This window comes from Diabrotica virgifera, chromosome 5, assembly GCF_917563875.1.
Source record: "Diabrotica virgifera virgifera chromosome 5, PGI_DIABVI_V3a".
Classification (NCBI taxonomy): Eukaryota; Metazoa; Arthropoda; class Insecta; order Coleoptera; family Chrysomelidae; genus Diabrotica; species Diabrotica virgifera.
In genome coordinates this window covers 82,546,541-82,562,659 of record NC_065447.1, presented here as the reverse complement: position 1 = coordinate 82,562,659, position 16,119 = coordinate 82,546,541, and the positions used below count along the sequence as shown (strand labels likewise).

Here is a 16,119-nt window from a genome sequence, read left to right as displayed (position 1 = left end):
TCACAATTAAACGTTTTTTCTTTTAAAAGAAGTGTCCTGTCGCTTTTTTTCCAATACCGTTTTCATGATTTAATTTAATTTAATATTTCCCGAGATATTCTATTTGTTTATAAGCCAAAAAATAGTTTATAATTTTAAAATATTCCTATTTTAAAATAGTCCCATTTCAATTCTGTAAAGTACATTAGATAGGTACAGTGCTTTTTATACAAAAATCATAGTTATTCTTATGTATCACAATTATTGTGGTTATTATAGCGACCGTAAATTTTTAATTAACAATTCAATTGTTACTAAACTGTTCATTCAATTTCCATCGGCTTCTGGAATTATTATCTAGACCAGCGGTTCTCAACATTTTTGAGTGATGTACCACCTACAGTTATTTTTATTATTTTTGGTACCACCTATATTTTTAAATTGTATTATCAATACTTAATAAGTACTATTTTAATTTTTTTTGTGTTTTGTGTACCACCGCCAATAATGAAATGTACCACCAGTGGTACATGTACCACAGATTGAGAACCTCTGATCTAGACAAAAAGAGCTTTTATATTACCAAGTTATTTAATTATTTATAAACAATTACTTATCTAAAATTACAGTTTGTTGGAAAAACCCGCATTTTTCGGGGAAAATATTCGTCGAAGTAAATCGGGAAAAACACGTCTCTATGCAGAAAATAATTACGGTGAATTTTTATTTGAAAATTGAAAAAACACGATTTTCGGGCGCCATTTTGTTTATAAAAAATAGTACACTATCTGCGGACTTTGCATACCTATATTATTAATATATACAATCATAAGATTCGATTCCAGCAATAAAATTGCTGGTAGGTAAATAACTTTTCCCAAAAATTGCCTATTCTCCGATAATCTGTCCAGACTATATGTGGAGTACCACAAGGTTCAGTATTGGGTCATCTACTGTTTCTTATCTTTATAAATGACATCACTCATTTAAAAATCGATGGGAAAATTTTTCTTTTTACTGATGATATCAGTATCACTTGGAGTAACTCAACTATTGCATCTCTTCATGCAACTATAACTTCTGATTTGCTTACGACCTGATGATTAAATCTTAGATTTTAAACCATGCAGAGCACTTTATGAAGAATAACTTTTTTCGTAAAATTCATAATTAAAACGTTTTCCATATGGTTCCAAGTTACGCAGACACACTGTACAAAGGTTGCTATTGAATAAACTTAAAAACAACCTGCTCGTTTTCACAATCATAAACTTGTCAGGTTGACACGTTCCAGAATTAAAACTTCCCCTGTTCCCATACATCAATAATTGTCCGACTAGACACCGTTAAGCTATTAAAAAATTTTCAGCTTGCTATTAATCAACTTTTTTTGATACGCGGGATCCAGGCCTATTGGTATAAGGCGGATTTGTAGCTTCGCATTTACCTCTTGTAAGCCGGTATCATCTGAACAAGGAACTCACACCGATTTGCGATTTAACAATAATTTATTGAAATAAAAAAGAACAACTTCGAAAATGAACTAATAATTTTTAATGGCAGTCCGGTCATACATACAAACTATAATATTACAATTAAATATTGTTACATAATGTTGCCATGTTCCAAAAACACGCGGATGATAATTTTTCAGTTTATGAACGTCTGACGTCTGACCGTTGACTTCTTCTTCCACTGCCCAGCGCACACCTCACCGATTTATCTTCGCATTTCGCTGATTCATGGTCGAATTTGCCTAATTGACCAAGCAATGTCGTACGGGTTTTAACACAGCGGCGTAGTAATCACTGTTGCGCAATTAAAAAACAAAATAAAACAAAAAGTTCGCTTAAAACTCTACAAGTGCATTCGTTTACCAGCAGTGGAAGTATACGGATGTATGTTTTGATTTGTTTTCTTGTGTTTACAAGTTTTGTTATTTGTTTTGATTTATGTGTTGTGAATACTAGCTGTAAGTTTTTCAATTTTTATTACCATCATCACATCGACCTAGTTAATTTTTGCACATCTAACCTTGAAAATGACGTACACTTGTGAACATTGTCTTACACAATATTCTGACTCGGATAAATACAACCAGTTAAGATGTAATGGAGATTGCCAAAGAAACTTCTGTATGAAATGTACAAAATTAAACAAGACCATCACTAAAGCCCTATTGGACCAAAAGTCTTCTCACCTTAGATTCTTTTGTACCGTATGTGACTCTCCAAGTTTAAATTATTTAAATGACAAAATTACAAATTTATCAAAAAGTCAAATACCTTTAGAGAACTTTGAGGCCTTAATTCAAGTTACTAAAAAACTAAATGACAATTTGCCTGTTTTCATCGAGACTTATGACCTATTAACTAAAAATGACGGCAAACTGGACTATCTTACGAAAAAAATTGACGAGATCCACAAACTAAACAACCTGCTGAATCCTGAGAAGGTTCTAAAATCTGTAAGGCAGATGGAACACGACATTTTTAATATATCGTCAGTGTTTTTCGGCTCTTCTTCAGATGAGACTATCAAGGTTGAAATACAAGACACAAATTCAACTGAGATTAAGTTGGGATTAGAAAGGCTCTCTTCAAATATCGGTGAAATGTCAAACCAAATGAGCAGTCTTACAAAAAATATATCTAATATACCAACTAAAAAAGAGATATTGAAGAAAAATACATCTTATGCCACCGCAAGTACCCAAACTGAAGAGCCCCGACATCTCGAACCAAGTCCAGAGCAAAAGCCAAAAATTTCAGAAGATAAATGTCACTTTGTAGTTATTAGTAACTTGACCCCAACGTACACCCCTATACAAGTTGTGCACTATATCAAAGAGAGGCTAGGCATTAAGGAATACATTAGATGTTACACACTCCTTAAAGATGCCGACACAGCAACTGGCTCTTCGTTCAAAATAGGTATAAAATCTAGAACAGCTATTAACCTATTATTTAATAAGGAAATTTGGCCACCTGGTGTTAACATCAAATGGTCTATAGAATCATCCAATTCTGAACCAACGCTTTCATCTGAGTCACATAAGAATCCGAAGAATCTCAGAAGTCCTGTCACCTTGGAAAATCCAATTACCAATTCTCGCAAGAACAAAGATGAAGTAGAAAACACAAACATACGTACAGACAAGCAGGCCATCGAAGTTTGTAAATCTAAGAATCCGTTCCATTCGCCTGTAAATTTCATTAAGAAGGATACTTTAGAACCTTCGATAAATCTGGATCCTTTGACCCCACCAAGAGTTAGATTAACCAATAACTCGAATAGTCGATATCTTCTAGCCAGATTAAGGGAACCGGATATCTTAAAAGCCATTAAACTTCATCTTGCTTATCTACACGACCAACCAGCTTCAGTGTTTTACGATGGATTTACCAATACAAGCGTTAAACTCTTTTTGGCTTCCGAGGGACTTCCCACTAAGACTGAAGATCTACGACGAATTCTGCTGGAATTTAACAATGCCTATGGGATTGGTCCAGATGAGGTGGAAGCTGATCTTGATGCTTACAGATCCTTTCTCACTTCTGAAAGAATTATTCACCTGCAGAAATCAAGGGAATGTCACCGAAATTACTATTCCGCTGCCTCTCCAAAACGAAATTTTTAAACATCACGACGTGTTCTGAGGGACTAGAATCTTCAAATTGTTTTAGTGATAACAACTTTAGCATGGTTCTGATTAATATTCGTTCTATAAGGTACAAAGCTGATGAATTATTTTTGTTCCTAGAGGAATTAGGATTTCCCCCGGTAGTTGCGGTTACAGAGCACTGGCTTGAAGTCAACGAGCCTTTTTTTGTAGAAAAATACACCACAATTGCTAGGTATGATCGTCCAAGCTCAGCTTACGGAGGCACCCTAATTCTATCTACGAGCAATGATTTTTCTTCGGTAACAAAATATGACTTTCTGCTAAGTGAAGCCGTCTTTGAGTTTTCGTTAATTTACAATAAGAATCTTAATCTTTATATTATTTGCATTTATAGATCACCTAACTCTTCCGTGGAACTATTTTTTCAGAACCTGCTAAATTTGTTAGATGACCTGCCCCATAAAAGTAGAAAAATTTTATGCGGGGACTTTAACATTGATTATGCTGCTGCTAGTGCTACACAAATATCCTTGGTCAACGTATTTGAATCGTATGGTCTAACAATGCACGTTGATTCTCCTACAAGGATTACAAAAACTTCATCTACCATAATTGATTATACTGTCTCAGATTTTTCACCCCTTGATGTCCACTCTACAATTATTAATGCTGGACTATCTGATCATGAAGCAGTTTATACGAAGTTTAATATCTTGAGCAAACCCTCCTCGAAAACCCGACGTTTAGGCAGGATTTTTTCCACCCGGAACTTTCGTAATTTCCAAAATTTATGCTTAACCTCCGAGTGGCGCTTTCCTGCTATGGACGTGGATAATAATTTCAGTGCTTTTTTGGATAAGCTTGTCCGTATCTTCAATAAAGCATTTCCTTTAATTGCAATTAAGCCAAAACATCGCAAACCCTGGACTACTAAAGGTATCCGAATATCTTCCAAGAATATGCGTTCTCTTCTCTATATCAGGAAATTTACTACCAACGTTTCTATCACTGAATATATCACCAAGTACAGGGCAACCTATCTTAAACTTATAAAATCAGCTAAAAAAGACTACTACCATAACCGTTTGGGAAGCTCAAAAAGTGTTGCAAAAGAAACTTGGTCCATAATAAACGATCTTCGAAATAAAACCCACACTGCTAAAACAATTTCCCTTCCAGACCCTGAAAATCTAAATGAATACTTTGTTAATGTGAGTAAAAATATTACATCAACTATTTTGCCACAACAAGATCCCATTGCTTATCTCCCTATTTCAAGAAAGGTCTCGAATTCATTCTTTATAAAACCAGTCGATAAATCTGAACTGATCCAAACAATCAATAGTATTAAAAGCAAATCCTCCTGTAGTACTGATGGTCTATCGACAAAAATTTTTTCTAATCTCCCAGAAAATGTGTTAGAAGTCCTCATCTCACTAATTAATGATTCCTTTGAGAAAGGTAAATTTCCAGAGTGCCTGAAGACAGCCATCATTATTCCTCTTCATAAGGGTGGTGAAATATCTAATACCTGCAATTATAGACCTATTGCACTACTACCGGTACTCTCCAAAATTATTGAGAGACTCATAAAAGCCCGACTTATGTCCTTTCTAGTTGAAAACAACATTTTATCACAAAATCAGTTCGGCTTTTTAAATAATAAATGCACCACTGATGCCATCTTTTCTGTACTACATGAGGTTTATCAAGCACTGAACAATAATCTTCACACTGCCACCGTTTTTTGTGACTACGCCAAAGCTTTTGATTGTGTAAATCATAACATTTTGATAAGAAAACTAAATTTCTACGGAATTCGAGGTATTTCTTTAGATTGGTTCCAATCTTACTTGGATGATAGGAAACAACTGGTTAGAGCAAATGATACAGACTCTAGTCTCAAAAACATTGTATGTGGGGTACCTCAAGGTTCAGTATTGGGTCCTCTACTTTTCCTTATCTTTATTAATGACATCACTAGTTTAAAAATCGATGGAAAAATCTTTCTTTTTGCTGATGATACCAGTATCACTTGGAGCAACTCAAATATTGCAACTCTTCATGCTACTATAACTTCTGATCTACTTACAATAAAAACCTGGTCTGACTCTAATTTACTCTCGTTTAACGTAGATAAAACAGTAGCATTGTCTTATAAAGGAGTCCTTCAACCCTTACCTCTTAATAACAGCCAGATCAGTACCGTTGATTCTGTGAAATTTCTTGGTATTTTTTTAGACAGCAACCTTAAATGGTCCCACCATATCGATTTGTTAAGGAAGAAACTATCCTCAGCTTGCTATGCTATAAGATCTGTTTCGAATGAACTCAATTTAGCATCTTCCAAAATAACATATTTTTCTTTGTTCGAGTCACATCTTCGTTATGGTCTTCCTTTTTGGGGTTCTGGTACAGCTGCCCAATTCGATGTTAGTTTCAAATTACAAAAAAGAGCAATTAGACATCTGTTTGGCCTCAGAAGAACAACACATTGCAGAAGTTACTTCAAAGATCACAGAATTTTAACCCTTCCATCTTTGTATATTTTAGAAACTGTTTGCTTAATTCGTAAACATCTACATGTCTTTCCACCAAGACCTAATCATGACTACTTCACGAGAAATTCTACGTTTGACGTCTATATGCCGACCCCGTCCTCTGAGTTAGTAAAGAAATCTATATTATATTCCGCAAAAAAACTTTACAACCATCTCCCTCTACAACTTAAATCTGCAGCATCTTTCCCCAAATTCCGTAAACTGACAAAAGCCTACCTATCTGAAAGACCATATTATTCAGTAGAAGATTTTCTTAATCAATAACTAAGAAATTACAGTACCCTTTGCACAAGTAGTATTTTTATTATCATTTTTTTTGTCTATATTTGGGTGTCATATGCAGCAGCTTAACTTTTAAACTTATTAATTACTAGGTAGACTATGCATTTGCAATTTACTTAACTTTTGCAATTGACTACTTCTGTTTAACTTCATTATTATTGTTATTATTGTAAATATATTGACGATTTATGTAATTTTAGTAAATTGGATTGTTATTGTTTTGTTGTCTTGACTTTTTATAAGCTTTGTCGATAAAATTGTACAATTTTTCATGACAATAAAGCATATTTCTATTCTATTCTATTCTAAGTGTGTAATCTCATATGTAATTTTAAACAACTCGATTTTTTATCAAACGGGTTAAAACAAATTTCGCGCTTTAGCCCCTTAATGTATACACATTAATTTTGAAATTTCGGTCAAAAAATGATCGAATTTTTTTAAAGTGAAAATGTTGTGTTTATGTATAATTAAATTGAAAAAAGTATTTTCAGTGACGTGTAGCACCTTTACTTTACCTGGGGATATATCGCCTGGTGAGAACAATAGTGACGAAACTTCAAAATGAACATTTGGAGATAATCGTATTTGAAGTTTTGATGAAACTGCTAAACAGTATAACTGACTAATAGGTAATCATTTTGCAGAATTTTTCTAATAATATGCTTTCTAGATATGTAAACAAATTAGTGGAAGTAATTTTATTGGAAGAAAAGATGGATATTGTATTTATTTTTGATTTTTTTTTCTGCGTTACACCATTATTGCATTATCGAGGATGTTTAATTTGATGTTTCGCCACTATACTACAACAGTTTGGTTTCTGTTTAATTAATTAAAAAATTTACTTTTAAAAATAAATTAAATGCATCAAATAAAATATTTTATTGTACACACCAGTTATAGTGTAGGAAACAAAGGTTGAACCTTGCAAAATGGACACAAGTCCGGTTTTATTTTTTTTCTGGTATATCAAGCGGTGCTTATTATAAGACTAACTTTTTCTGAAAAAATTTCGCCCCGGAACCTCCCTTTTCACCCCTTTAAAGGGGGTAATTTGTGGTTTTTGCGAAACGTGGCCCTTCCTGTAACTTTTACAAAAAATTTCTTTTATAGAAATATGAAGAGGACTATATTTTCTACGACTTATTTCCAACACCATCTCTCTATCATCCACCGTTTAGCGGGGGTGGCGCCCTAAAGTTGACAAGTTTTTAAAAAAGATGTTTTTAAAAAAATATATATTTTTCCCTAACTGTAACGGAAATTAAGAAGAAATCCTGCGGAAATTATTCACAAATAATTGACTGATTTTTTGGTATAGGTTTCACTTAAGAGTAATTGCCCTTTTTTTAATTACAGGGTGTTACATTTTAAAAAACCTCTTTTTATACCATCTGAACCGTTTATGCTAGAGTAAAAAGACTTTCAGCGATTACCCATGTACTGGTGCTATTTACAAATTTGTATAATGCACCTCCATTTTTTCCCCGGAACCACCCAAAAAAAAAGAAAAATTAATAAATAAATTGATTTTCTTGGAATACTTCACACACAATGCCCTTTATTAATATGCTTCATATATCATTTTGTGGACGTTATTATTACCCATGCATGGACACCAAAAGCAATTTCCTAGTGCAACCCCTGTAGCAAAAAAAAAATAAATAAAATGGGGGGTTGCAAATTTTTTTTTGTTTTTTGCTTTTTGATCCATATGGGCATATGCTTCATCAATAGTGCTTTTCAAAAATATATATGGTTATTGCAACATCTCTGCGAAAACCACCCCTATCCTTGAAAATATACTGCAGAAACTACCCCTATCCCTTGGCGAGCATGTTTTTACGATTTTCTCATTACCTATGTATTCTTTTTAAACAAAACTTATACAAGGTTAAAGACCACTATTTACTCTAAAAATTATGTCCTATTCATTTTTTCGTATAAGCAACCGTTACGGCACAGTGGCGCCGTAAACCTCATATATGCTTTGGAGGGCTCCAGTTTTTGTTTTTTTTTTCGTCATCTGTTCGTTTTATTGATAAAGTACTTATGCAACATAAAACAACACAGTGTAACCTACAAATTATGACTTATGCACATTTTACATTCTTTGCTCCCCAAAAGCCACAGTGGTGGCCCAAAATAAATTTTTGCATATTTTCGCCACTTACATGCATTTTATTGCATTAATGCTACCTTAACAGCACAATATTTACCCTTAGGTGGTCGCTACACAGTGGCGGATCCAGGGAGGGGTGATGGGGGTGACCACCTCACCCCCCCCACCCTCTCAAACCAAGTGATATTATATTCAAAGATTATAAAAATATTCATTTATTTTTATAGAAATTTAACCAATTGGCACCCCCTCTTAACGATGCTGGATCCGCCACTGTCGCTAAAGCATAAAAAGTCATTCTTATAAAAATAATATTAATATAATATAAGTATTTCTATAAAAATAAATGAATATTTTTATAATCTTCAAATATAATATCACTTGGTTTGAGAGGGGTGGGGGTGATCGCCCCCATCACCCCTCCCTGGATCCGCCACTGCTTAGCGACCACTTAGGGGTGAATATTGTGCTATTAAGGTAGCATTAACGCAATAAAATGCGTGTAGGTGGCGAAAATATGAAAAAATTTATGTTGGGCCACCACTGTAGCTTTGGGGAGCAAAGAATGTAAAATGTGCATAGGTCATGATTTGTAGGTTACACTGTGTTGTTTTATTTTACATAAGTACTTTATCAATAAAACAAACAGATGACGAAAAAATAAACAAAAACTGGAGCCCGTCAAAGCATATATGAGGTTTACGGCGCCACTGTGCCGTAACGGTTGCTTAAACGAAAAAAATGAATAGGACCTAATTTTTAGGGTAAATAGTGGTCTTTAACCTTGTATAAGTTTTGTTTAAAAAAAATGAATAGGTAATGAGAAAATCGTAAAAACATGCTGGATAAGGTATAGGGGTAGTTTCTGCAGTATATTTTCAAGGATAGGGGTGGTTTGCGCAGGGATGTTGCAATAACCATATATATTTTTGAAAAGCACTATTGATGAAGCATATTCCCATATGGATCAAAAAGCAAAAAACAAAAAAAAATTTTCAACCCCCCATTTTATTTATTGTTTTTGGCTACAGGGGTTGCACTAGGAAATCGCTTTTAGTGTCCATGCATGGGTAATAATAACTTGCACAAAATGATATATGAAGCATATTAATGAAGGGCATTGTGTGTAAAGGATTCCAAAAAAATCACTTTATTTATTAATTCTTCTTTTTTTTTGGGTGGTTCCGGGGAAAAAATGGAGGTGCATTATACAAATTTGTAAATAACACCGGTACATGGGTAATCTCTGAAAGTCTTTTTACTCTAGCATAAACGGTTCAGATGGTATAAAAAGGGGTTTTTTAAAATGTAACACCCTGTAATTAAAAAAAGGGCAATTACCCTTAAGTGAAACCTATACCAAAAAATCAATCATCTATTTGTGAATAATCTCCGCAGCATTTCTTTTTAATTTCCGTTACAGTTAGGGAAAAATATATATTTTTTAAAAACATCTTTTTTAAAAACTTGTCAACTTTGGGGCGCCACCCTTGCTAAACGGTGGATGATAGAGAGATGCTGTCGGAAATAAATCGTAGAAAATATAGTCCTCTTCATATTTCTATAAAAGAAATCTTTTGTAAAAGGTACAGGAAGGGCTACGTTCTGCAAAAACCATAAATTACCCCCTTTAAAGGGGGTGAAAAGGGGGGTTCCGGGGCGAAATTTTTTCAGAAAAAGTTAGTCTTATAATAAGCACCCCTTGATATGTCAGAAAAAAAATAAAACCGGACTTGTGTCCATTTTGCAAGGTTCAACCTCTGTTTCCTACACTATTATTCGCAAAATGAAACTAAAGTACAATAGAAAAATAACAAAATAACATCTTAAGTAATAATTATGAAAACGATAAACATGATAAAAGATAAAAAGTAAGCAAAAGAACTATGAATAGTAAAATTAAATTCATCATTTCACTCACGTATGTTTCGTATTTCAAACTACTAAAGAAATTATTGTGGGTAGAAGGAATTGATTTATTTTGTAAGACTTCTTTTTAGAAATGAATATTGGTTCTCGATAGTGTGGCATTAAATAATACTGATCCAAAGTGGATAGACTCTTTCTTGACTTGCTATTTCTAAGTACCTAAGAACGATTGAAACTGAGTTTCTCTGTAAGAAGTTTTATAAAAAAAAACACAAAAGCAAAACGACCACACAGACAAAAGTGCTCATTCGCCACTATTGCACATTGTACTATTATCTTTAATAAAATATCTAATATTTCAAATACATGCTGGCACAGCGTTATTACAGATTCGCCAGTATTGATATAAAGTTTGGTGTGCTTTCGTCGTTAATGCATCAAAATATTTGACAAATTCACAATACCATAAAGACTTGTAGGCGCCCTCTAGTAATAAGGAAATTAAATAATTGTTAGCCGATATTGCACATAAAAGAGGGCATATTTAGATGCCGATTGATGCACTTAACTCAAAAACGTTGATTTTCATGTTTCGCCACTATTGTTCTCACTAGGTGATATACAAATAATCTATATCAAATCTCTATATACAAGGTGTCCCAAAAGTAGCGGAACGGTCGAATATTTCGCAAACTAAACATCGGACGGAAAGCCCCAGTTTTTATTGCAGATTTGGATTTCTGATGTAAAAGTTAGTAACTTTTATTCAAGACATTTTTTCGAATTATGGATAGATGGCGCTATAATCGGAAAAAACCATTTATCGTGACACCATAGGCATTGTTTATATAGGGAGATAGTTGGTCAGCCCAATAGGTAAATATGTTTGATTCAAATTGAGACAGTCACCAGATGTCCTCACAATTTCTGTCAGGGTCGCAACGGCAAAATGCGTAGACACCAAGTTGGATACGATCCTATTCATAACACCCCAACTCGCATACATATATTAAGAAAAATAAATATATAGAAGAGTATATTTAGAAATTGAATTAATGATGTCATGCTACTATACGTTATACATATAATAGCATGACATCATTAATTCAATTTCTAAATGTACTTTTCTATATATTTATTTTTCTTAATATGTATGCGAGTTGGGGTGTTATGAATAGGATCGTATCCAACTTGGTGTCTATGCATTTTGACGTTGCGACCCTGACAGAAATTGTGGGGACATCTGGTGACTGTCTCAATTTGAATCAAACAAATTTTCCTATTGGGCTGACCAACTATCCCTATATAAACAATGCCATAGGTAAATTATAGAAACGGTCTAACATCTCGAAAAATACACTTCCGGAAATGAAAAGCCAAAAAATACGTATTTAATATTTTTCAAAGTCCTATCGAATACCACTAAACATGATCCTCCACCCAACCCCCTAGAGGTGGGGTGGGGGGTAACTTTAAAATCTTAATAGCAACCTCCATTTTTTATTGCAGATTTGGATTCGTCATGAAAAATTAAGCAACATTTATTCGAAACATTTTTTAGAATTGTTGATAGATGGCGCAGTGGGCACGACATGTAGCCCGGGCCCCTGAATCGAACATGAAAAAAAAGATTTTAACAGCGCAACCCGTGGGAATGAGAAGACAGGGTAGACCAAAGCTGAGGTGGATGGACGGGGTAACACAGGATGCCGAGAAGATCGGAGTCGGCAACTGGAAAATGCAAGCAAGGGACAGAACAGAATGGCGTAGAAAGCTTGAGAAAGTCGAGGCCCTCTAAGGGCTGTAGCACCAAGATGATGATGCTGATGATAGATGGCGCTATAATTGGAAAAAGACGAATTCATATCTGCAATAAACATGGAGGTTGCCATTTAAGATTTTAAAGTTACCCCCACCCCAAGTAGTGGTGGTGAGGTGGAAGGTCATATTTAGCGTTATTCAATAGGTTTTTGAAAAATATCAAATACATATTTTTTGATTTTTTCTATAATTCACCTATGGTATCACGATAAATTGTTTTTTCCGGCGCTCCGTAATTCGAAAAAATGTCTCGAATAAAAGTTGCTTACTTTTACATAAGGAATCCAAATCTGAAATAAAAACTTGGGGTTTCCATGTAAGATTTCAAAGTTACCCCCACCCCACCTCTAGGGAATGGAGTGGGGGATCGAATTTGATGTCATTGGATAGATTTTTAAAAATGATTGAAAACGTATTTTTCAGTTTTTCGATCCGATGTTTAGTTCGCGAAATATTCGACCGTTTCGCTACTGTTGGGACACCCTATATAAGGCATACAATAGTTCTAAGAATAAAAAAACACGATTCACTTCAGACTGCTTCAAATGTACTAACGCTTTGTATAAAAACAAAATACTGAAAATTCGACAAAATTCAATTCGTATCGATTGTCAATGGTTCGGACTGTAAGTTATTAGAAAATAAATCTCATTTTACAATGTCTTAACACTGGCTGGACAATAAAAAAGGTATCTATGTACCGCTGTTTAGTACACTAACGCTTCGAATAAAAACAGATTTTTAACAATTCAACAAAATTCAATGTACCAATTGTCAATGGTTCCTACTGCAAGTGATTAGATAAATAAATATCATTTTACAATGACAACACAGTCTGGGCAATAAAAAAAGGTATAGATGTAAAATATAAAATATGAATTTTAAATGTAGAAAATATTTTACCGCTATTTAGATATGTATACGCTTTTATACAAATACCAACTTCGCAAGTGCTTGAAAAATTAAAAGATTAAAATTTGATGGTCGCTCGTGTCAAAGTCGAGCGTGTACAAAATTGCCAGTAAGGCACGCTCATGTCAGAGTCGAGCGCGTACATTAAGGAGTTAACGCATTTCTCTAGAGTGAACTTTTGTATGTACATCCAAAGAATATTTACGAGCAAACTGCTTTAGACAAATTTCACACTTATAAGGTTTTTCCCCACTGTGCAATCTCAAATGATTTTTCAATTGGCTTGCTGTAGTAAACTCCCTAAAACAAATTTCACACTTGTAAGGTTTGTCCCCAGTGTGCACTCTCAAATGTGTTTTCAAATGACCTGCTTCACTAAATTGCTTAAAACAAATTTCACACTTGTGAGGTTTTTCTCCAGTGTGTATTCTCAAATGTCTGTTCAAAGTACTTAATTCACTAAACTGCTTAAAACACCTTTCACACTTGTAATGTTTTTCCCCAGTGTGCAATCTCAAATGTCTTTTTAAACTACACGAATGAGTAAACTGCTTAAAACAGATCACGCATTCGTAAGGATTTTCGCCAGTGTGAACTTTTGTATGCTCATCCAAAGAATATTTTTGAGCAAACTGCTTTATACAAATTTCACATTTAAAAGGTTTTTCGCCAGTGTGAACTTTAATATGATGATACAAAGAACTTTTATAAATAAACTGCTTGAAACAAATTTCACACTTGTAATGTTTTTCTCTAGTGTGAACATTCGTATGTTTATCCAAAGAATTTTTATAAGTAAACTCCTTTAAACAGATTTCACACTTGTAAGGTTTTTCGCCAGTGTGCAATATCATATGCAATTTTAAATGCCTTGATTGAGTAAACGGCTTCAAACAAATTTCGCACTTATACGGTTTTTCGCCCGTGTGAAGTTTCGTATGGTCGTCCAAATTTCTTTTCTCAGTAAACTGCTTGAAACAGATTTCACACTTGTAAGGAGTTTCTCCAGTGTGCACACTTAAATGCACTTTCAAATTATTTGCTCTATTAAACTGCATAAAACAAATTTCGCACTTATAAGGTTTTTCCCCTGTGTGCAATCTCAAATGTCTTTTTAAACTACCCGACTGAGCAAACTGCTTTAAACAAATTTCACACTTGAAAGATTTTTCGCCAGTGTGAACTATCATGTGTTTAAACAAACAACTTTTATACATAAACTCCTTATAACAAATTTCACACTTGTGAGGCTTTTTTTCTGTGTGAACTGTCTCTGTTTTTTCTTCTACGGGTCGGTGCATAGGTTTTTCTTTATCACTTGAATGTACAAGTATTGTTTTTGTAGCTTCCAATGTGTTTTCTTCTCCAAGAAAGCCTAAAAAAAACTAGAATATATTTATATTTTTTTTTTCATTTCAGAAAAATCTAATGCAATAGAAAAGGAAATTTTGCAAATCATATCATGCGCCAGTTATGTAATAAGAGCAAAAACGGGATATTACCTCCGAACCCTATCCTAATGCATGGATTTTAATGATATTTTGGGAATACTAATATCTATTATATCTACTTATCTTCTAATTCAAAGTCTACCCTATTCGCGGTGTGCAAGTACTTGGAAGGGAAACGAGAAACGACCGTGCGCGAGTCGCGGAGAAATATTGCAACTATCTTAAATAATTCATATTGTCAATTGAAATTGTCAAATTGACGTATATTTCATACTTCTGTCATTGAAGCAGAAAAATTATATATTGCTCCACAATTATTATATAAAGGTAAATTTAATTAATTGTATTTTGAGTGCAGTACTGCATTTTAATAACTAATTTTATTTACTACATACAATTGTTCACGTTTTCATAGCATAACCTCAATCTTATTTTTTCTTCTTACTATTTTTTTGGACTATGGCCTTGACAATTATCCAGTAACCAGGACTAATATAATTGGCCAATATAATTAAAAGTGCGAATAAAAGTACAGAGCGTAGAAATAGGGGTCGCTTTGCCGAACTTGCACGGTCCCAATATGCTATGATGTTTTTATCTTGGGGGCAGTTCCCACCCCTTCTCTGGGGTGGAAAATTTTTTGGTAATATAACTACGGAAGAGCCTAGAGAATCTAACTCTCAACTCTATATTTTTTTTTGAAAACAATACTTATTGAGTTATCCGTAGTTAAAAATTTGCCATTTTCATTGAAAAATTTCACCTTTTCGGCCGGTTTTTGTGAATACTTTAAAAATTATGATTCGTTTTTCGAAAAGAGATTCGTTTTTTCATAAATCTTCTAGTTATAATACAAGAGATATGGTAGGTGAAAAAAGATTTTTTTTTGGTGCATGCTCAAATCGGTTTGTTCAGCTTAAAATAACAAAAGAAATGGTCGATTTTAAGGGTATAATGCTACCAATATCTATTGTAGTGCTTGAAAAGACCTTTAAACGAGCACTGTTAAATGTCGATTACATTCAAACCAAGCGAAATATGGTGCAAAAAAATTGATGACTAATTTATTTTGAGATAAAATGCGAAGTATATTTAACCCCTCATCCACCAGATTTAAATGCAACGTTTTACTTTTACAATACAATTTATTATAGTGTAATTTATATGTTCAAAAAGTTGGACGGGTTTAAAATGCATGGTTTAAAAAAATAAGATCAAATTATAGAGCGCATTTTTAAAATTTCTTAAAAACGTTCCTTTGCTCCATGTAACTCGAAAATGATAAAGAGATACAGTAATGAAAGAAAAAACAAAATTATTATCTGAAAATACCCTACATTTTTGTATTGTATCTTTTTTCGCATTTCTTATCATTTTCGAGTTACATGGAGAAAAAGGAAGATTTTTAAGAAAATTTAAAAATGCGCTCTACAATTTGATCTAATTTTTTTCAAAAACAATTCATTTTAAACCCGTCCAACTTTGTGATCTTAG

General features: G+C 33.6%; 1 protein-coding gene across 5 annotated transcripts in view; it reads right to left on the bottom strand.

The window, feature by feature from the left end:
• Positions 1–16,119, bottom strand: part of LOC114332976 (zinc finger protein 239-like) — a 61,782-nt gene that overhangs the window by 13,822 nt on the left and 31,841 nt on the right. For 2 of the 5 annotated variants that reach the window (XM_050650200.1, XM_050650199.1), the window contains exon 4: positions 11,581–14,549. The exons of 1 other annotated variant lie outside the window; for it this stretch is intronic. In XM_050650200.1, coding sequence (XP_050506157.1) covers positions 13,327–14,549 — 1,223 coding nt within the window. In that variant the 3' untranslated portion in view covers positions 11,581–13,326. Of the gene's footprint in view, positions 1–11,580; positions 14,550–16,119 lie in introns of those variants that run through there. 2 more of the 5 variants (XM_050650198.1, XM_050650197.1) reach the window with 2 other exon arrangements.